The sequence below is a fragment of the Somniosus microcephalus genome, unplaced genomic scaffold (genome assembly GCF_052327205.1).
Source record: "Somniosus microcephalus isolate GS21.2 unplaced genomic scaffold, FLI_Smic_1.0 scaffold987, whole genome shotgun sequence".
NCBI classification, from domain to species: domain Eukaryota; kingdom Metazoa; phylum Chordata; class Chondrichthyes; order Squaliformes; family Somniosidae; genus Somniosus; species Somniosus microcephalus.
Genome location: NW_028226174.1, coordinates 41,531 through 63,252, shown reverse-complemented (window position 1 = coordinate 63,252; position 21,722 = coordinate 41,531). Strand labels below are relative to the sequence as shown.

At 51.8% G+C, this 21,722-nt stretch overlaps 1 protein-coding gene across 1 annotated transcript in view; it reads right to left on the bottom strand.

Moving 5' to 3' along the window:
* Nucleotides 1–13,585: 13,585 nt before the first annotated feature.
* LOC147080917 (voltage-dependent L-type calcium channel subunit alpha-1D-like) overlaps nt 13,586–21,722 on the bottom strand; it is a 48,869-nt gene continuing 40,732 nt past the window's right edge. The window contains exon 9 of the mRNA XM_085981024.1: nt 13,586–14,899. Coding sequence (XP_085837150.1) covers nt 14,627–14,899 — 273 coding nt within the window. The 3' untranslated portion in view covers nt 13,586–14,626. The remainder of the gene's footprint in view (nt 14,900–21,722) is intronic.

Here is a 21,722-nt window from a genome sequence, read left to right as displayed (position 1 = left end):
CCTCTGTCTCTCTCCCCCCCTCCCCTCTCTGTCTCTCTCCCCCCCTCCCCCCTCTGTCTCTCTCCTCCCCCTCCCCCTCTGTCTCTCTCTCCCCCCTCCCCCTCTGTCTCTCTCTCCCACCTCCCCTCTGTCTCTCTCTCTCCCCTCCCCTCTCTGTCTCTCTCTCCCCCCCTCCCCTCTCTGTCTCTCTCCCCCCCCCCGTCTCTCTCTCCCCCCGTCTCTCTGTTTCTCTCTCCCTGCCTGCCCTCCTCCAAGAAAATGGCTCGGCCTCGTCTGTCCCCGTCATTTGCCCTTTTTACGACACGCAACCGGCCGACCCGGCCACTGCGCCTTCACACAAAGCAACGCTTTATAATTTAAAAAATGGTCCCGTCCGTTACAGTCCCGCGTTCCCCCCTTCGAAGCATGACCATTTCCTCCCGCGGAATCGCGATATCTTCCCCCCTGTTCGCATTCTCAATTCGGGACCAAGAGCAGTGTTTTCGCGCCAATCCCTTCAGTTTATTTTTTCCAAATTATCATTCATTCTGAATGCAGAATTAGGCGGGTTTCGCTGCAATATTAAATGGATTTCATTGCATCGTTCAATTTTATTGAAACACAATTCGCAGCTCGTCAATTTATTTCAATGCAATATCGGGGAACTTTCGCTGCAATGTTCAGAATATTTTAACGTGGTTTAATCCATTTAATGGTTTGCGGTTTGAGTAGATTAATTTGTTAAATGCAATGTGGAGCTCATTTCATGCTAATTAATTTAATTATGCAGTTTAATATATTGAATAGTGTGAACTTAAATCAATCAGTTCAATGTCATGGAAATGCAGCTCTATCTATTGCAGTTTAATTTGTTCGATGCAATGTGCAGTGTATTTGATCGAAACATCGAAGATAGGAGCAGGAGTCGGCCATTCGACCCCTCGAGCCTGCTCCGCCATTTAATGAGATCATGGCTGATCATCCAAATTCAGTCCCCTGTCCCTGCCGTCTCCCCATATCCCTTGATCCCTTTAGCCTTAAGAAATATATCCAACTCCTTCTTGAATATATTTAATGAATTGGCCTCAACTGCCTTCTGTGGTAGAGAATTCCACAGGTTCACCACTCTCTGGGTGAAGAAATTCCTCCTCATTTCTGTCCTAAATGGCTTACCCCTTATCCTTAGACTGTGACCCCTGGTTCTGGACTCCCCCGCCATCGGGAACATCCTTCCTGCATCTAGTCTGTCCAGTCCTGTTAGAATTTTATAAGTTTCAATGAGATCCTCTCTCATTCTTCTAAACTCCAGTGAGTATAAGCCCAATCGACCCAATCTCTCCTCATACGTCATTCCTGCCATCCCAGGTGAATCTTCACTGCACTCCCTCCATGGCAAGAACGTCCTTCCTCAGATAAGGTGACCAAAACTGCACACAATACTCAAGGTGTGGTCTCACCAAGGCCCTGTACAACTGCAGCAAGACATCCTTGCTCCTGTACTCAAATCCTCTCGCTACGAAGGCCAACATACCATTTGCCTCCTTAACCGCCTGCTGCACCTGCGTGCTTACCTTCAGCGACTGGTGCACAAGGACACCCAGGTCTCATCGCACTTCCCCTTCTCCCAATCTATTGCCGTTCAGATAATAATCTGTCTTGCTGATGATGCCATGAGCAGTTTCATTTATGTTATGCATTGAGCAGTCTACTGAAAGCGAAGGGCACTGAGTGCAGGGTGTTCAATGCAGGGTGTTCAACATTTAGGAAGGACAGACAAAAAGGAAAAGGAGGTGGCGTAGCACTGTTAATAAGGGATGAGGTCGGTACAGTAAAGATAAAAGATCTCGGCTCGGCAGATCGTGATGTAGAACTGGATTCAGTTTGGGTGGAGTTAAGAAACAGCAAAGGGCGGAAAACATTGGTGTGAGTTGTGTATAGGCCACCAAACAGTAATGGTAATGTAGGGCACAGTATCAATCAAGAGATTAGAAGTGCATGTAACAAGGGCAATACGGTAATCATGGGGACTTTCATCTACATATTGACTGGGCAAATCAAATTACCACTAATGGTGTGGAGGACGAATTCTTGGAATGCATGCGAGATGGTTTCCTGGATCAGTATGTGGAGGAACCAACCAGGGAACAGGCTATTCTGGACCTGGTACTGTGTAATGAGAAAGGGCTAATCAATAATCTTGTGGTAAAGGGGCCTTTAGGGACAAGTGACCGTAATATGATTGAATTTTACATTAAGTTTGAGAGTGATGTAGTCCAATCTGAAACTAAGGTCTTCAATCTAAACAGAGGAAACTACAAGGGTATGAGGGACAAGTTGGCCATGGTAGATTGGGAGACGACACTAAAAGGTATGAAGGTGGACAAACAATGGCTAACATTCAAGGAAATAATGCATAATTTGCAACAAATATATATTCCTCTAGGGCATAAAAACCCAAAAGGAAAAGTGATCCAACCATGGCTAACAAAAGAAATTAAAGCTAGCATTAAGTCAAAGGAGGAAGCTTATAAAGTTGCCAGAAAAAGCGGTCAGCCTGAGGATTGGGATCTTTTTAGAAATCAGCAAAGGGGGACCAAGAAATTGATAAAGAAAGGGAAAATGGAATATGAGCACAAACTAGCGAAAAATATAAAAACGGATTGTAAAAGCTTCTATAGGTATGTGAAAAGGAAAAGACTGGCCAAGGTAAATGTAGGTCCTTTACTGTCAGAGACGGGAGAATTTATAATGGGGAATGAAGAAATGGCAGAGAAATTAAATAAATACTTTGTTTCTGTCTTCACGGAGGAAGACACAAAAAACCTCCCAGAAATACGAGAAAACCAAGGATGTGGCGAGAATGAGGAACTTAAAGAAATTATTAGTAGTAAAAAAACAGTACTAGCAAAATTAATGGGACTAAAAGTCGATAAATCCCAAGGACCGGATGACCTACATCCTAATGTTTTGAAAGAGGTGGCCATTGGGATAGTGGACGCATTGGTTGTCATCTTCCAAAATTTTATAGATTCTGGAACGGTTCCTGCAGATTGGAGGATAGCAAATGTAACCCCGTTATTTAAGAAATGAGGGAGAGAGAAAACGGGGAACTACAGACCTGTTAGCCTCACATCAGTAGTTGGGAAAATGCTGGAATCTATTATAAAGGATGCAATAACTGGGCACTTAGAAACTAATAGTAAGATTGGGCCGAGTCAACATGGATTTATGAAAGGGAAATCCTGTTTGACAAACCTATTGGAGTTCTTTGAGGATGTATCTAGTGGAGTAGACAAAGGGGAACCGGTAGATGTGGTGTGTATCTGGATTTTCAGAAGGCCTTCGACAAGGTCCCACACAAGAGGTTGGTGAACAAAATTAGGGCACATGGAATTGGGGGTAATCACAGAATCACAGAAACCCCACAGTGCACATAGAGGCCATTTCGGCCCATCGAGCCTGCACCGACACATATCCCACCCTATCCCTGTAACCCCACGCATTTAATCCCCCTAATACTAAGGGTCAATTTATCATAGCCAATACACTAGCATGGATTGAGAATTGGTTAACAGACAGAAAACAAAGAGTAGGGATAAACGAGTCTTCTTCAGGATGGCAGGCTGTGACTAGTGGGGTACCGCAAGGATTGGTGCTTGGGCCCCAGCTATTCACAATCTATATCAATGATTTGGATGAGGGGACTAAATGTAACATTTCTAAATTTGCTGATGATACAAAGCGAGGTGGCAGTGTCAGTTGTGAAGAGGCTTCAAGGGGATCTCGACAGGCTCAGTGAGTGGGCGAGAACATGGCAGATGGAATATAATGTGGATTAATGTGAAGTTATCCACTTTGGTAGATAAAACAGAAAGGCAGAGTATTTCCTAAATGGTGAAAGATTGGGGAATGCAGATGCTCAAAGGGACCTGGGTGTCCTTGTACATGAGTCACTGAAAGTGAATGTGCAGGTGCAGCGAGCCATTAGGAAGGCAAATGGTATGCTGGCCTTCATTACAAGAGGGTTTGAGTACAGGAGTAAAGAAGTCTTACTCCAATTATATAGGGCCTTGGTGAGACCACACCTGGAGTACTGTGTACAATTTTGGTCTCCTTACCTAAGGAAGGATATACTTGCCATAGAGGGAGTGCAACGAAGGTTCACGAGATTGATTCCTGGGATGGCGGGACTGTCTTATGAGAAGAGATTGAGTAAACTAGGCCTGTATTTTCTTGAATTCAGAAGAATGAGAGGGGATCTCATTGAAGCATACAAAATTATTACAGGGCTTGATGGGGTGGATGCTGGGAGAATGTTTCCCTTGGCTGGGGAGTCTAGAACCAGGGGCCACAGCCTCAGGATAAAGGGTCGGCCATTCAGGACTGAGATGAGGAGGAATTTCTTCACACAGAGGGCGGTGAATCTTTGGAATTCTCTACCCCAGAGGGCTGTGGAGGCTCAGTCATTGGGTATATTCAAAACAGAAGTCGATAGATTTCTGACTAGTAAGGGCATCAAGGGATATGGCGATAGGGCCGGTGAATGGAGTTCAGACAGAAGATCAGCCATGATCTCATTGAATGGCAGAGCAGGCTCGAGGGGCCGAATGGCCGACTCCTGCTCCTATTTCTTACGTAGGGTGTTTGATGCAGGGTGGTGTTTAATGCTGGCTGACATGAATCAGTCATTCATGTGGAAATGACTTATGAAATAATACTGAGCAGCCTGCGGGTGGCGCTGTCCAGGGAGAGTATAAATACTTGGGCACGGGCCCAGCTTGTGCAGGACATTCTTTAACAAGAACTAGTGAAGGACACAACTAGACCTCCATGTTGTAAAACAGTTGATTAAAGCCTTGTTTACTACTCAGACCAAGTGCCGAGTAGTTTTCTTACTTCGCAGGGCATTTAATGCAGGGTGTTTAATGCAGGGCGCTGAATGCAGGGTGCAGACTGTTTAATGCAGGGTGCTGAATGCAGGGTGCAGACTGTTTAATGCAGGGTGCTGAATGCAGTGTGTTTAATGCAGGGTGCAGACTGTTTAATGCAGGGTGCTGAATGCAGGGTGTTTAATGCAGGGTGCAGACTGTTTAATGCAGGGTGCTGAATGCAGGGTGTTTAATGCAGGGTGCAGACTGTTTAATGCAGGGTGCTGAATGCAGGGTGCAGACTGTTTAATGCAGGGTGCTGAATGCAGGGTGTTTAATGCAGGGTGCAGGGCGCTGAATGCAGGGTGTTTAATGCAGGATGCAGACTGTTGAATGCAGACTGTTGAATGCAGGGTGCTGAATGCAGGGCGCAGACTAATGCAGGGTGCAGTGTGTTTAATGCAGGGTGTTTATTGCAGAGTGTTTAATGCAGGATGCAGTGTGTTTAATGCAGGGTATTTATTGCAGTGTTTAATGCAGGATGCAGTGTGTTTAATGCAGGGTGCAGTGTGTTTAATGCAGGGTGTTTAATGCAGGATGCAGTGTGTTTAATGCAGGGTGCAGGGTGTTTAATGCAGGGTGTTGGGTGCAGGGTGTTTAATGCAGAGTATTTATTGCAGGGTGTTTATTGCCGTGTGCAGTCTGTTTAATCCAAGATGCAGTGTGTTTAATGCAGTGTTTAATGCAGGATGCAGAGTGCAGTCTGTTTAATGCAGAGTGTTTAATGCAGGATGCAGTCTGTTTAATGCAGTGTGTTTAATGCAGGGTGCAGTGTTGGATGCAGAGTGCAGTCTGTTTAATGCAGTGTGTTTAATGCAGGGTGCAGTGTGTTGGATGCAGAGTGCAGTCTGTTTAATGCAAGGTGCAGAGTGTTTAATGCAGGATGCAGTCTGTTTAATGCAGTGTGTTTAATGCAGGGTGCAGTCTGTTTAATGCAGTCTGTTTAATGCAGAGTGTTTAATGCAGGATGCAGTCTGTTTAATGCAGGGTGCAGTGTTGGATGCAGAGTGCAGTCTGTTTAATGCAGTGTGTTTAATGCAGGGTGCACTGTGTTGGATGCAGAGTGCAGTCTGTTTAATGCAAGGTGCAGAGTGTTTTAATGCAGGATGCAGTGTGTTTAATGCAGGGTGCAGAGTGTTTAATGCAGTCTGTTTAATGCAGGGTGTTTCACGCGGGGGGCGTTGTGCTGAGCGCTCGCTCTGTCCCGCAGTGCTGGGTGTTTGGGGTGATTTTGCTCACTCACTCACTCACTCACCCATTGCAGGATCTTGATGAAGCCCAGGGGTTCCTTGGCGACGCGGAAGGAGCCGCCAGCCACGATCTGCGGGGAGACAGAGAGAGAGAGGCGGTGAGTGAGCACAGGCTGTGCTGGGTTGGCCCGGGTTATCCCCCATCCCCGGGCCCGGCCTTACCTGGTTGACGATCTCCATCTCCTCTGCTGCTGCTGCGGGGCAACGCGCTGCGCAATGACGTCACCTGGAGAAGCCGGCTCCTGACGTCTAAGCGGGCAGCCTGCTCTCAACGTCATGACGTCCTCCAGCGATAGCTCCGCCCCTTCTACTCAACGACCTGTCGTCATCTAGGAACAGCCCCGCCCCCACTTGACTTGACGTCATCTGCGAACAGTCCCGCCCACTCGCCGCAACGACCTGACGTCATCCAGCAATAGCCCCGCCCCCTACTTGACGTTCTGACGTCATACAGGAGCAGCTCCGCCCCCTCACTCGACTTGACGTCTTGACGTCATCTGGGAACTGTTCCGCCCGCTCGCCTCAACGTCTTGACGTCATCCAGAATCTGCACCGCCCGCCTAGCCTCAACGTCTTGACGTCATCCTGACGGCCGTTGAGGGCAGGAGGTGGTGAGATTTAAATGGCGGCTCCGAGGGGGAAGCGGGAGCGACAGAGGAGGCTTTCTGGTGTCACGGGGCGGGATGTGTGTCTGTGAATAAAAAACACCCCGAGCCGCCTTCCTTACACACCCCCCGGCTCACTGCCCTGGACCGGGGAAGATGGTCGCTGAGGTGGGCGGGAGGCGGCAGTGGCTCTACCAGGGAAGGCCGCGCCCGTTACCAGGGGCAACCGAGAGGGGGTGGTGAACAGCGCATGCGCCGCGCTCCTGGCACCGGCCCGCTAGAGGCGGCACAGTCGCCATCTTTGGTCCTGGCGGCAGTGCCCCCTCTGAACATTATAGAGAATAGCAGCCCCTGTGTATATTACGGAGAACAGCAGCCCCTGTGTATATTACAGGGAATAGCAGCCCCTGTGTATATTAGAGAACAGCAGCCCCTGTGTATATTAGAGAATAGCAGCCCCTGTGTATATTATAGAGAATAGCAGCCCCTGTGTATATTATAGGGAATAGCAGCCCCTGTGTATATTATAGAGAATAGCAGCCCCTGTGCATATTATAGGGAATAGCAGCTCCTGTCTATATTATAGGGAATAGCAGCCCCTGTGTATATTATAGGGAATAGCAGCCCCTGTGTATATTATAGAGAATAGCAGCCCCTGTGTATATTATAGGGAATAGCAGCCCCTGTGCATATTATAGGGAATAGCAGCCCCTGTGTATATTATGGAGAACAGCAGCCCCTGTGTATATTATAGGGAATAGCAGCCCCTGTGTATATTAGAGAATAGCAGCCCCTGTGTATATTATAGGGAATAGCAGCCCCTGTGTATATTATAGGGAATAGCAGCCCCTGTGTATATTAGAGAATAGCAGCCCCTGTGTATATTATAGAGAACAGCAGCCCCTGTGTATATTATAGAGAACAGCAGCCCCTGTGTATATTAGAGAACAGCAGCCCCTGTGTATATTAGAGAACAGCAGCCCCTGTGTATATTAGAGAATAGCAGCCCCTGTGTATATTATAGAGAATAGCAGCCCCTGTGTATATTATAGAGAATAGCAGCCCCTGTGTATATTATAGGGAATAGCAGCCCCTGTGTATATTATAGGGAATAGCAGCCCCTGTGTATATTATAAGGAATAGCAGCCCCTGTGTATATTATAGAGAATAGCAGCTCCTGTGTATATTATAGAGAATAGCAGCCCCTGTGTATATTATAGAGAATAGCAGCCCCTGTGTATATTATAAGGAATAGCAGCCCCTGTGTATATTATAAGGAATAGCAGCCCCTGTGTATATTATAGAGAATAGCAGCTCCTGTGTATATTATAGAGAATAGCAGCCCCTGTGTATATTATAGGGAATAGCAGCCCCTGTGTATATTATAGGGAATAGCAGCTCCTGTCTATATTATAGAGAATAGCAGCCCCTGTGTATATTATAGAGAATAGCAGCCCCTGTGTATATTATAGAGAATAACAGCTCCTCTGTATATCATAGAGAATAGCAGCCCCTGTGTATATTATAGAGAATAGCAGCCCCTGTGTATATTATAGGGAATAGCAGCCCCTGTGTATATTATAGAGAATAGCAGCCCCTGTGTATATTATAGAGAATAGCAGCCCCTGTGTATATTATAGGGAATAGCAGCCCCTGTGTATATTATAGGGAATAGCAGCCCCTGTGTATATTATAGAGAATAGCAGCCCCTGTGTATATTATAGGGAATAGCAGCCCCTGTGTATATTATAGAGAATAGCAGCCCCTGTGTATATTATAGAGAATAGCAGCCCCTGTGTATATTATAGAGAATAGCAGCCCGTGTGTATTATAGGGAATAGCAGCCCCTGTGTATATTATAGGGAATAGCAGCCCCTGTGTATATTATAGAGAATAGCAGCCCCTGTGTATATTATAGGGAATAGCAGCCCCTGTGTATATTATAGAGAATAGCAGCCCCTGTGTATATTATAGAGAATAGCAGCCCCTGTGTATATTATATAGAATAGCAGCCCGTGTGTATTATAGGGAATAGCAGCCCCTGTGTATATTATAGAGAATAGCAGCCCCTGTGTATATTATAGAGAATAGCAGCCCCTGTGTATATTATAGGGAATAGCAGCCCGTGTATATTATAGGGAATAGCAGCCCCTGTGTATATTATAGGGAATAGCAGCCCCTGTGTATATTATAGAGAATAGCAGCCCCTGTGTATATTATAGAGAATAGCAGCCCCTGTGTATATTATAGGGAATAGCAGCCCCTGTGTATATTATAGAGAACAGCAGCCCCTGTGTATATTATAGAGAATAGCAGCCCCTGTGTATATTATAGAGAATAGCAGCCCCTGTGTATATTATAGAGAATAGCAGCCCGTGTGTATTATAGGGAATAGCAGCCCCTGTGTATATTATAGAGAATAGCAGCCCCTGTGTATATTATAGAGAATAGCAGCCCCTGTGTATATTATAGGGAATAGCAGCCCGTGTATATTATAGGGAATAGCAGCCCCTGTGTATATTATAGGGAATAGCAGCCCCTGTGTATATTATAGGGAATAGCAGCCCCTGTGTATATTAGAGAATAGCAGCCCCTGTGTATATTATAGGGAATAGCAGCCCCTGTGTATATTATAGAGAATAGCAGCCCCTGTGTATATTATAGAGAATAGCAGCCCCTGTGTATATTATAGAGAATAGCAGCCCCTGTGTATATTATAGGGAATAGCAGCCCCTGTGTATATTATAGAGAATAGCAGCCCCTGTGTATATTATAGGGAATAGCAGCCCCTGTGTATATTATAGACAATAGCAGCCCCTGTGTATATTATAAGGAATAGCAGCCCCTGTGTATATTATGGAGAACAGCAGCCCCTGTGTATATTATAGGGAATAGCAGCCCCTGTGTATATTATAGACAATAGCAGCCCCTGTGTATATTATAAGGAATAGCAGCCCCTGTGTATATTATGGAGAACAGCAGCCCCTGTGTATATTATAGACAATAGCAGCCCCTGTGTATTATAGGGAATAGCAGCCCCTGTGTATATTATAGGGAATAGCAGCCCCTGTGTATATTAGAGAATAGCAGCCCCTGTGTATATTATAGGGAATAGCAGCCCCTGTGTATATTATAGAGAATAGCAGCCCCTGTGTATATTATAGAGAATAGCAGCCCGTGTATATTATAGAGAATAGCAGCCCCTGTGTATATTATAGGGAATAGCAGCCCCTGTGTATATTAGAGAATAGCAGCCCCTGTGTATATTATAAGGAATAGCAGCCCCTGTGTATATTATGGAGAATAGCAGCTCCTGTGTATATTATAGAGAATAGCAGCCCCTGTGTATATTATAGAGAATAGCAGCCCCTGTGTATATTATAGGGAATAGCAGCCCCTGTGTATATTATAGGGAATAGCAGCCCCTGTGTATATTATAGAGAATAGCAGCCCCTGTGTATATTATAGGGAATAGCAGCCCGTGTATATTATAGGGAATAGCAGCCCCTGTGTATATTATAGGGAATAGCAGCTCCTGTGTATATTGTAGAGAATAGCAGCCCCTGTGTATATTATAGAGAATAGCAGCTCCTCTGTATATCATAGAGAATAGCAGCCCCTGTGTATATTATAGAGAATAGCAGCCCCTGTGCATATTATAGAGAATAGCAGCCCCTGTGTATATTAGAGAATAGCAGCCCCTGTGTATATTAGAGAATAGCAGCCCCTGTGTATATTATAGAGAATAGCAGCCCCTGTGTATATTAGAGAATAGCAGCCCCTGTGTATATTATGGAGAATAGCAGCCCCTGTGTATATTATAGAGAATAGCAGCCCCTGTGTATATTAGAGAATAGCAGCCCCTGTGTATATTATAGGGAATAGCAGCCCCTGTGTATATTAGAGAATAGCAGCCCCTGTGTATATTTTATAGGGAATAGCAGCTCCTGTCTATATTATAGGGAATAGCAGCCCCTGGGATCCGGAGAGTAGACTGCAGCCTGCCTGACCCTGTGATATTATTGTAAATCAGCTATACGAACAGGATTGCTGCAGTGTCAGTTTTCAGAGAAATACAATTCGCATTTCTCCAGCGCCTTTCCCCATCTCAGGACGTCCCAAAGCGCTTCACAGCCAGTGAAGGACTTTTTTTGAAGTGTGGGCACTGTTGCAATGTAGGAAACGTGGCAGCCAATTGCGCACAGCAAGCTCCCACAAACAGCAATGTGATAAATGACCGGATCATCTGTTTTTAGTGATGTTGGTTGAGGGATAAACATTGGCCCCAGGACACCGGGGAGATCTCCCCCCTGCTCTTCTTCCAATAGTGGCCGTGGGATCTTTTACATCCACCTGAGAGGGTAGACGGGCCCTCGGGTTTAACGTCTCATCCCGAAAAACGGCCCCTCCGACAGTGCGGCGCTCCCTCGGTACCGCCCCTCCGACAGTGCGGCGCCCCCTCCGACAGTGCGGCGCTCCCTCGGTACCGCCCCTCCGACAGTGCGGCGCTCACTCGGTACCGCCCCTCCGACAGTGCGGCGCTCACTCAGTACCGCCCCTCCAACAGTGCGGCGCTCCCTCAGTACTCCCCCTCCGACAGTGCGGAGCTCCCTCGGTACCGCCCCTCCGACAGTGCGGCGCTCCCTCAGTACCGCCCCTCCGACAGTGCGGCGCTCCCTCAGTACCGCCCCTCCGACAGTGCGGAGCTCCCTCAGTACCGCCCCTCCGACAGTGCGGCGCTCCCTCAGTACCGCCCCTCCGACAGTGCGGCGCTCCCTCCGTACCGCCCCTCCGACAGTGCGGCGCTCCCTCCGTACCGCCCCTCCGACAGTGCGGCGCTGCCTCAGTACCGCCCCTCCGACAGTGCAGCGCTGCCTCGGTACCGCCCCTCCGACAGTGCGGCGCTCCCTCGGTAGCGCCCCCTCCGACAGTGCGGCGCTCCCTCGGTACCGCCCCCTCCGACAGTGCGGCGCTCCCTCGGTACCGCCCCTCCGACAGTGCGGCGCTCCCTCGGTACCGCCCCTCCGACAGTGCGGCGCCCCCTCCGACAGTGCGGCGCTCCCTCGGTACCGCCCCTCCGACAGTGCGGCGCTCACTCAGTACCGCCCCTCCGACAGTGCGGCGCTCCCTCAGTACTCCCCCTCCGACAGTGCGGAGCTCCCTCGGTACCGCCCCTCCGACAGTGCGGCGCTCCCTCAGTACCGCCCCTCCGACAGTGCGGCGCTCCCTCAGTACCGCCCCTCCGACAGTGCGGAGCTCCCTCAGTACCGCCCCTCCGACAGTGCGGCGCTCCCTCAGTACCGCCCCTCCGACAGTGCGGCGCTCCCTCCGTACCGCCCCTCCGACAGTGCGGCGCTCCCTCCGTACCGCCCCTCCGACAGTGCAGCGCTGCCTCAGTACCGCCCCTCCGACAGTGCAGCGCTGCCTCAGTACCGCCCCTCCGACAGTGCAGCGCTGCCTCAGTACCGCCCCTCCGACAGTGCAGCGCTGCCTCAGTACCGCCCCTCCGACAGTGCAGCGCTGCCTCAGTACTGGCACCGGGGGAGTGTCGGGCCTGGATTATAGGGCTCGAGTCTCTGGAGTGGGGGCTTGAACCCTCGATCTCCTAACTCGGGAGCGAGAGTGAGACCTACTGTGCCAAACTAACAGCAAATGATGGGGGGAGTGGCCAGTGTATGACCCCACCTTTTCTGGGTCTCACTCCTTTTGGGATACACAGTAATGGCGGGGTCTGGGGCGTGTAATGGTCGGAGGTCCGATTCGCGAGTATTTGATCATTCCTTGCTCGGAGGGAGGGAGGAGGGAAGAGCCGTGACAATATGGAACTGGTAGAGTTCATTAAGATTATGAAGGGGTTTCGATAGGGTAGACGTAGAGAAGATGTTTCCACTTGTGGGGGAGACCAGAACTAGGGGCCATCAATATAAGAGAGTCACTAATAAATCCAATCGGGAATTCAGGAGAAACTTCTTTCCCCAGAGAGTGGTGAGAATGTGGAACTCGCTCCCACAGGGAGTGGTCGAGGCGAATAGCGTGGATGCATTTAAGGGGGAAGCTGGATAAACACACGAGGGAGAAAGGAATAGAAGGAGATGGTGATGGGATGAGATGAAGAGGGGGCGGGAGGAGGCTGGTGTGGAGCAGGAACACCGGCACGGAGCAGAGGGGCCGAATGGGCTGTAAGTACGATGTAGAAGAACGAAACAAACACAAGGATCGCAGTGGGTTTTAACACTGACATAAACCATGTCATCAAAGTGGAAATGACTTATGAAATAATACTGAGTGGCCTGCGGATGGCGCTGTCCAGGGAGAGTATAAATACTCGGGCACAGGCCCAGCTTGCTCAGGACATTCTTTAACAGGAACTAGTGAAGGACACAACTAGACCTCCATGTTGTAAAACAGTTGATTAAAGCTTTGTTTAACGCTTAGACCAAGTGCCTAGTAGTTTTATTACGTCAAACACGAGACAGCAAAAGATGGACCTGCCGTTTATTTCCACTTAACTGCGTGCAATATCGCCGAGTGAAATGATTCGCGGCCCATTAAAACGCTTTTCACCGACGACCGACGGATCTAAAAATATATATTTCATCAGGTTATCGCTTCTCCGTGCAAAATAAAGAACTGACCCGTTACAAAGGAGCCTCGTACAACACCCGACCAACGTCGAACGTGCGCCGTTTCTCCCACCGTCAAAATGGCGGGCGCGCCAACACCTTGCCCTCCCCATGCCCATTTCTCGCCGGCGTGCCTCCACCAGGCGGGAGTGCGGGAGGACGCGGGATTTGATTCTGTTTTCCCCCCGCCCCCCCCCCCCCCCTCCCCAACCCCCACCACCAACTAACTGACATGAATCTTGCCATTCACGTGGAAATGACTTATAAAATGATACTGGGCGGCCTGCTGGTGGCGCTGTCCAGGGAGAGTATAAATACTCGGGCACGGGCCCAGCTTGCGCAGGACATTGTTTAACAGGAACTAGTGAAGGACACAACTAGCTCTCCATGTTGAAAAACAGTTGATTAAAGCTTTAACGCTTAGACCGAGTGCCTTGTACATCACTCAGCACCGTGGAGTCTCGGGGGTGCGATTAAAAGGTGAGGGGGTGTGACGTCGCTCGTCCGCGTGTACTCGGTCACGACTCCAAAGTGACCGGGGAGGGGAGGGGAGGGGTGGGGTGGGTGAAACTAGCTCCCAAGGCTGCCCCCAACCCCCCCGAATCTCCACCCAAACCTGGCCACCTCTCCCTGCACTATGGTTGAGGTGTCACGATCGGCTTCATGTTCAACGGGCGGCTGGGAGCCCAGCGGCTCCCTCGTCGGCCATTTTAAGCGCGGCGCCAACGGCCGGCTCGGCTGTATTTCTGTGCGAGATAGGCGCCCCTCGCTGGACCGCGCACGCCGGTGCAGGACAAGAGTCAGGCTCCGATGGTGTTGGCGACCGCATCGGGACTGCCGGGAGGTGGGCGCGGCAAGAACGGATCAGTCCCCGCTGTCCGGAGAGGGGGAATAAAATGGGCAAGAAACATAACCATTCGACAAAATTCAAGGAATATTGAGCGAAAAGCCCTGTCTCAGCCTTGATGAATCGGATTAATACTCGAAACAGAACAATTTGCACGGCTGTGTGGAGAGCGCGGGGGGAGAAGTAGGACTAATGGGAGAGCTTGTTCAAAGAGCCGGCACAGACACGATGGGCCGAGTGGCCTCCTTCTGTGCTGTATCGTTCTATGAATTGGTGGGGGGGGGCAGCGGTAAAATGCTCGCCATTCCCCTCCCCGCAGCCCCCCCCCCCCGCCAATCCTGTCCGCAGGCTGCCATTTTGTTTCTTTCGGTGAGGGGCACGGAAGGAGGAAGCACTAGAAGGAGGTCACGCAGGCCATCTCGTCGCGCAGCTCCTCCTCGTCCGCCCCCTGGATGGGCTCCTCGTCGCTGTAGGCAGGCCCGTAGTCCCTGCGGCAGGGCGCCCTCCCGGAGTCCCCGTTCCCCCTGGCCCGCCGGCCCAGCAGGTCGCTGGCGGCGCTCTCCATCTCGTCCACGGTCATGTGGCAGGCGTCGGCGATCTCCCGCTTGGCGAACGCCACGAACTTGGGGTCCCGGGCGTAGAGCTCCAGCCCCTCGGAGATCAGCACCTGAGGGAGAGCGGGGAGGAGAGAGAGAGAGAGAGTCCGTCCCGCACAGGAGGGGAAAGGGAGAAGGAATGGAGGGCGGAAGGAAGGAAGAAAAAGAGAGGTGAAGAAAGAAACAAAAGGGAAAAATAAAGACTCCCATTTCTCCGGCGTCTTTCCCCACCTCAGGACGTCCCAAAGCGCTTCACAGCCAATGAAGTACTTTTTTTTTTCAAGTGTGGTCACTGTTGTAATGTGAGAAACGCGGCAGCCAATTTGTGCACAGCAAGCTCCCACAAACAGCAATGTGACAATGACCAGACTCCAGGGAGAACTCCACCCCCCCCGCCCCTCCCCCTGCCACCTGCTCTTCCAATAGTGGCCGTGGGATCTTTTACGTCCACCTGAGAGGGCAGACGGGGGCCTCGGGTTTAAGGTCTCATCATAAAGACTGCATCTCGGACAGTGCGGCGCTCCCTCAGTACCGCCCCTCCGACAGTGCGGCGCTCCCTCAGTACCACCCCTCCGACAGTGCGGCGCTCCCTCAGTACTGCCCCTCCGACACTCCCTCAGTACCGCCCCTCCGACAGTGCGGCGCTCCCTCAGTACCGCCCCTCCGACAATGCGGCGCTCCCTCAGTACCACCCCTCCGACAGTGCGGCGCTCCCTCAGTACTGCCCCTCCGACACTCCCTCAGTACCGCCCCTCCGACAGTGCGGCGCTCCCTCAGTACCGCCCCTCCGACAATGCGGCGCTCCCTCAGTACCGCCCCTCCGACAATGCGGCGCTCCCTCAGTACCGCCCCTCCGACAGTGCGGCGCTCCCTCAGTACCGCCCCTCCGACAGTGCGGCGCTCCCTCAGTACCGCCCCTCCGACATCCCATGAACGAATGAAAAAAAGATTAGATTGGGTGGGATATTAAAGGGTACGGGGATTGAGGGGGAGAGTGGGATTAGACTGGGTGGGATATTAAAGGGTGAGGAGGAGAGTGGGATTAGACTGGGTGGGATATTAAAGGGTGAGGAGGAGAGTGGGATTAGACTGGGTGGGATATTAAAGGGTGCGGGGAGTGAGGGGAGAGTGGGATTAGACTGGGTGGGATATTAAAGGGTGAGGAGGAGAGTGGGATTAGACTGGGTGGGATATTAAAGGGTGCGGGGAGTGAGGGGAGAGTGGGATTAGACTGGGTGGGATATTAAAGGGTGCAGGGAGGGAGGGGGAGAGTGGGATTAGACTGGGTGGGATATTAAAGGGTGCGGGGAGTGAGGGGGAGAGTGGGATTAGACTGGGTGGGATATTAAAGGGTACGGGGATTGAGGGGGAGAGTGGGATTAGACTGGGTGGGATATTAAAGGGTACGGGGAGTGAGGGGGAGAGTGGGATTAGACTGGGTGGGATATTAAAGGGTGCGGGGAGTGAGGGGGAGAGTTGGATTAGACTGGGTGGGATATTAACGGGTGCGGGGAGTGAGAGGGAGAGTGGGATTAGACTGGGTGGGATATTAAAGAGTGAGGGGAGAGTGGGATTAGACTGGGTGGGATATTAAAGGGTGCAGGGAGTGAGGGGGAGAGTGGGATTAGACTGGGTGGGATATTAAAGGGTGCGGGGAGTGAGGGGGAGAGTGAGATTAGACTGGGTGGGATATTAAAGGGTACGGGGAGTGAGGGGGAGAGTGGGATTAGACTGGGTGGGATATTAAAGGGTACGGGGAGTGAGGGGGAGAGTGGGATTAGACTGGGTGGGATATTAAAGGGTGCGGGGAGTGAGGGGGAGAGTGGGATTAGACTGGGTGGGATATTAAAGGGTACGGGGAGTGAGGGGGGAGAGTGGGATTAGACTGGGTGGGATATTAAAGGGTCCGGGGAGTGAGGGGGGAGAGTGGGATTAGACTGGGTGGGATATTAAAGGGTCCGGGGAGTGAGGGGGAGAGTGGGATTAGTCTGGGTGGGATATTAAAGGGTGCGGGGAGTGAGGGGGAGAGTGGGATTAGACTGGGTGGGATATTAAAGGGTGCGGGGAGTGAGGGGGAGAGTGGGATTAGACTGGGTGGGATATTAAAGGGTACGGGGAGTGAGGGGGAGAGTGGGATTAGACTGGGTGGGATATTAAAGGGTCCGGGGAGTGAGGGGAGAGTGGGATTAGACTGGGTGGGATATTAAAGGGTGCGGGGAGTGAGGGGGAGAGTGGGGTTAGACTGGGTGGGATATTAAAGGGTACGGGGAGTGAGGGGAGAGTGGGATTAGACTGGGTGGGATATTAAAGGGTCCAGGGAGTGAGGGGAGAGTGGGATTAGACTGGGTGGGATATTAAAGGGTCCGGGGAGTGAGGGGAGAGTGGCATTAGACTGGGTGGGATATTAAAGGGTGCGGGGAGTGAGGGGGAGAGTGGGATTAGACTGTGTGGGATATTAAAGGGTGCGGGGAGTGAGGGGGAGAGTGGGATTAGACTGGGTGGGATATTAAAGGGTCCGGGGAGTGAGGGGAGAGTGGGATTAGACTGGGTGGGATATTAAAGGGTGCGGGAGTGAGGGGGAGAGTGGGATTAGACTGGGTGGGATATTAACGGGTGCGGGGAGTGAGGGGAGAGTGGGATTAGACTGGGTGGGATATTAAAGGGTGCGGGGAGTGAGGGGGAGAGTGAGATTAGACTGGGTGGGATATTAAAGGGTGCGGGGAGTGAGGGGGAGAGTGGGATTAGACTGGGTGGGATATTAAAGGGTGCGGGGAGTGAGGGGAGAGTGGGATTAGACTGGGTGGGATATTAAAGGGAGCGGGGAGTGAGGGGGAGAGTGGGATTAGACTGGGTGGGATATTAAAGGGTGCGGGGAGTGAGGGGGAGAGTGGGATTAGACTGGGTGGGATATTAAAGGGTGCGGGGAGTGAGGGGGAGAGTGGGATTAGACTGGGTGGGATATTAAAGGGTGCGGGGAGTGAGGGGGAGAGTGGGATTAGACTGGGTGGGATATTAAAGGGTGCGGGGAGTGAGGGGGAGAGTGGGATTAGACTGGGTGGGATATTAAAGGGTGCGGGGAGTGAGGGGGAGAGTGGGATTAGACTGGGTGGGATATTAAAGGGTACGGGGAGTGAGGGGGAGAGTGGGATTAGACTGGGTGGGATATTAAAGGGTGCGGGGAGTGAGGGGGAGAGTGGGATTAGACTGGGTGGGATATTAAAGGATGCGGGGAGTGAGGGGGAGAGTGGGATTAGACTGGGTGGGATATTAAAGGGTGCGGGGAGTGAGGGGGAGAGTGGGATTAGACTGGGTGGGATATTAAAGGGTACGGGGAGTGAGGGGGAGAGTGGGATTAGACTGGGTGGGATATTAAAGGGTGAGGAGGAGAGTGGGATTAGACTGGGTGGGATATTAAAGGGTGCGGGGAGTGAGGGGAGAGTGGGATTAGACTGGGTGGGATATTAAAGGGTGAGGAGGAGAGTGGGATTAGACTGGGTGGGATATTAAAGGGTGCGGGGAGTGAGGGGAGAGTGGGATTAGACTGGGTGGGATATTAAAGGGTGCAGGGAGGGAGGGGGAGAGTGGGATTAGACTGGGTGGGATATTAAAGGGTGCGGGGAGTGAGGGGGAGAGTGGGATTAGACTGGGTGGGATATTAAAGGGTACGGGGATTGAGGGGGAGAGTGGGATTAGACTGGGTGGGATATTAAAGGGTACGGGGAGTGAGGGGGAGAGTGGGATTAGACTGGGTGGGATATTAAAGGGTGCGGGGAGTGAGGGGGAGAGTTGGATTAGACTGGGTGGGATATTAACGGGTGCGGGGAGTGAGAGGGAGAGTGGGATTAGACTGGGTGGGATATTAAAGAGTGAGGGGAGAGTGGGATTAGACTGGGTGGGATATTAAAGGGTGCAGGGAGTGAGGGGGAGAGTGGGATTAGACTGGGTGGGATATTAAAGGGTGCGGGGAGTGAGGGGGAGAGTGAGATTAGACTGGGTGGGATATTAAAGGGTACGGGGAGTGAGGGGGGAGAGTGGGATTAGACTGGGTGGGATATTAAAGGGTACGGGGAGTGAGGGGGAGAGTGGGATTAGACTGGGTGGGATATTAAAGGGTGCGGGGAGTGAGGGGGAGAGTGGGATTAGACTGGGTGGGATATTAAAGGGTACGGGGAGTGAGGGGGGAGAGTGGGATTAGACTGGGTGGGATATTAAAGGGTCCGGGGAGTGAGGGGGGAGAGTGGGATTAGACTGGGTGGGATATTAAAGGGTCCGGGGAGTGAGGGGGAGAGTGGGATTAGTCTGGGTGGGATATTAAAGGGTGCGGGGAGTGAGGGGGAGAGTGGGATTAGACTGGGTGGGATATTAAAGGGTGCGGGGAGTGAGGGGGAGAGTGGGATTAGACTGGGTGGGATATTAAAGGGTACGGGGAGTGAGGGGGAGAGTGGGATTAGACTGGGTGGGATATTAAAGGGTCCGGGGAGTGAGGGGAGAGTGGGATTAGACTGGGTGGGATATTAAAGGGTGCGGGGAGTGAGGGGGAGAGTGGGGTTAGACTGGGTGGGATATTAAAGGGTACGGGGAGTGAGGGGAGAGTGGGATTAGACTGGGTGGGATATTAAAGGGTCCAGGGAGTGAGGGGAGAGTGGGATTAGACTGGGTGGGATATTAAAGGGTCCGGGGAGTGAGGGGAGAGTGGCATTAGACTGGGTGGGATATTAAAGGGTGCGGGGAGTGAGGGGGAGAGTGGGATTAGACTGTGTGGGATATTAAAGGGTGCGGGGAGTGAGGGGGAGAGTGGGATTAGACTGGGTGGGATATTAAAGGGTCCGGGGAGTGAGGGGAGAGTGGGATTAGACTGGGTGGGATATTAAAGGGTGCGGGGAGTGAGGGGGAGAGTGGGATTAGACTGGGTGGGATATTAACGGGTGCGGGGAGTGAGGGGGAGAGTGGGATTAGACTGGGTGGGATATTAAAGGGTGCGGGGAGTGAGGGGGAGAGTGAGATTAGACTGGGTGGGATATTAAAGGGTGCGGGGAGTGAGGGGGAGAGTGGGATTAGACTGGGTGGGATATTAAAGGGTGCGGGGAGTGAGGGGAGAGTGGGATTAGACTGGGTGGGATATTAAAGGGAGCGGGGAGTGAGGGGGAGAGTGGGATTAGACTGGGTGGGATATTAAAGGGTGCGGGGAGTGAGGGGGAGAGTGGGATTAGACTGGGTGGGATATTAAAGGGTGCGGGGAGTGAGGGGGAGAGTGGGATTAGACTGGGTGGGATATTAAAGGGTGCGGGGAGTGAGGGGGAGAGTGGGATTAGACTGGGTGGGATATTAAAGGGTGCGGGGAGTGAGGGGGAGAGTGGGATTAGACTGGGTGGGATATTAAAGGGTGCGGGGAGTGAGGGGGAGAGTGGGATTAGACTGGGTGGGATATTAAAGGGTACGGGGAGTGAGGGGGAGAGTGGATTAGACTGGGTGGGATATTAAAGGGTGCGGGGAGTGAGGGGGAGAGTGGGATTAGACTGGGTGGGATATTAAAGGATGCGGGGAGTGAGGGGGAGAGTGGGATTAGACTGGGTGGGATATTAAAGGGTGCGGGGAGTGAGGGGGAGAGTGGGATTAGACTGGGTGGGATATTAAAGGGTACGGGGAGTGAGGGGGAGAGTGGGATTAGACTGGGTGGGATATTAAAGGGTGCGGGGAGTGAGGGGGAGAGTGGGATTAGACTGGGTGGGATATTAAAGGGTGCGGGGAGTGAGGGGGAGAGTGGGATTAGACTGGGTGGGATATTAAAGGGTACGGGGAGTGAGGGGGAGGGTGGGATTAGACTGGGTGGGATATTAAAGGGTGCGGGGAGTGAGGGGGAGAGTGGGATTAGACTGGGTGGGATATTAACGGGTACGGGGAGTGAGGGGAGAGTGGGATTAGACTGGGTGGGATATTAAAGGGTGCGGGGAGTGAGGGGAGAGTGGGATTAGACTGGGTGGGATATTAAAGGGTGCGGGGAGTGAGGGGGAGAGTGGGATTAGACTGGTGGGATATTAAAGGGTGCGGGGAGTGAGGGGGAGAGTGGGATTAGACTGGGTGGGATATTAAAGGGTACGGGGAGTGAGGGGAGAGTGGGATTAGATTGGGTGGGATATTAAAGGGTGCGGGGAGTGAGGGGAGAGTGGGATTAGACTGGGTGGGATATTCAAGGGTGCGGGGAGTGAGGGGGAGAGTGGGATTAGACTGGGTGGGATATTAATGGGTGCGGGGAGTGAGGGGGAGAGTGGGATTAGACTGGGTGGGATATTAAAGGGTGCGGGGGGTGAGGGGGAGAGTGGGATTAGACTGGGTGGGATATTAAAGGGTGCGGGGAGTGAGGGGGAGAGTGCGATTAGACTGGGTGGGATATTAAAGGGTGCGGGGAGTGAGGGGGAGAGTGGGATTAGACTGGGTGGGATATTAAAGGGTGCGGGGAGTGAGGGGGAGGGTGGGATCAGACTGGGTGGGATATTCAAGGGTGCGGGGAGTGAGGGGGAGAGTGGGATCAGACTGGGTGGGATATTAAAGGGTACGGGGAGTGAGGGGGAGAGTGGGATCAGACTGGGTGGGATATTAAAGGGTACGGGGAGTGAGGGGGAGAGTGGGATTAGACTGGGTGGGATATTAAAGGGTACGGGGAGTGAGGGGGAGAGTGGGATTAGACTGGGTGGGATATTAAAGGGTGCGGGGAGTGAGGGGGAGAGTGGGATTAGACTGGGTGGGAAAATAAAGGGTGCGGGGAGTGAGGGGGAGAGTGGGATGAGACTGGGTGGGATATTAAAGGGTACGGGGAGTGAGGGGAGAGTGGGATTAGACTGGGTGGGATATTAAAGGGTGCGGGGAGTGAGGGGGAGAGTGGGATTCGACTGGGTG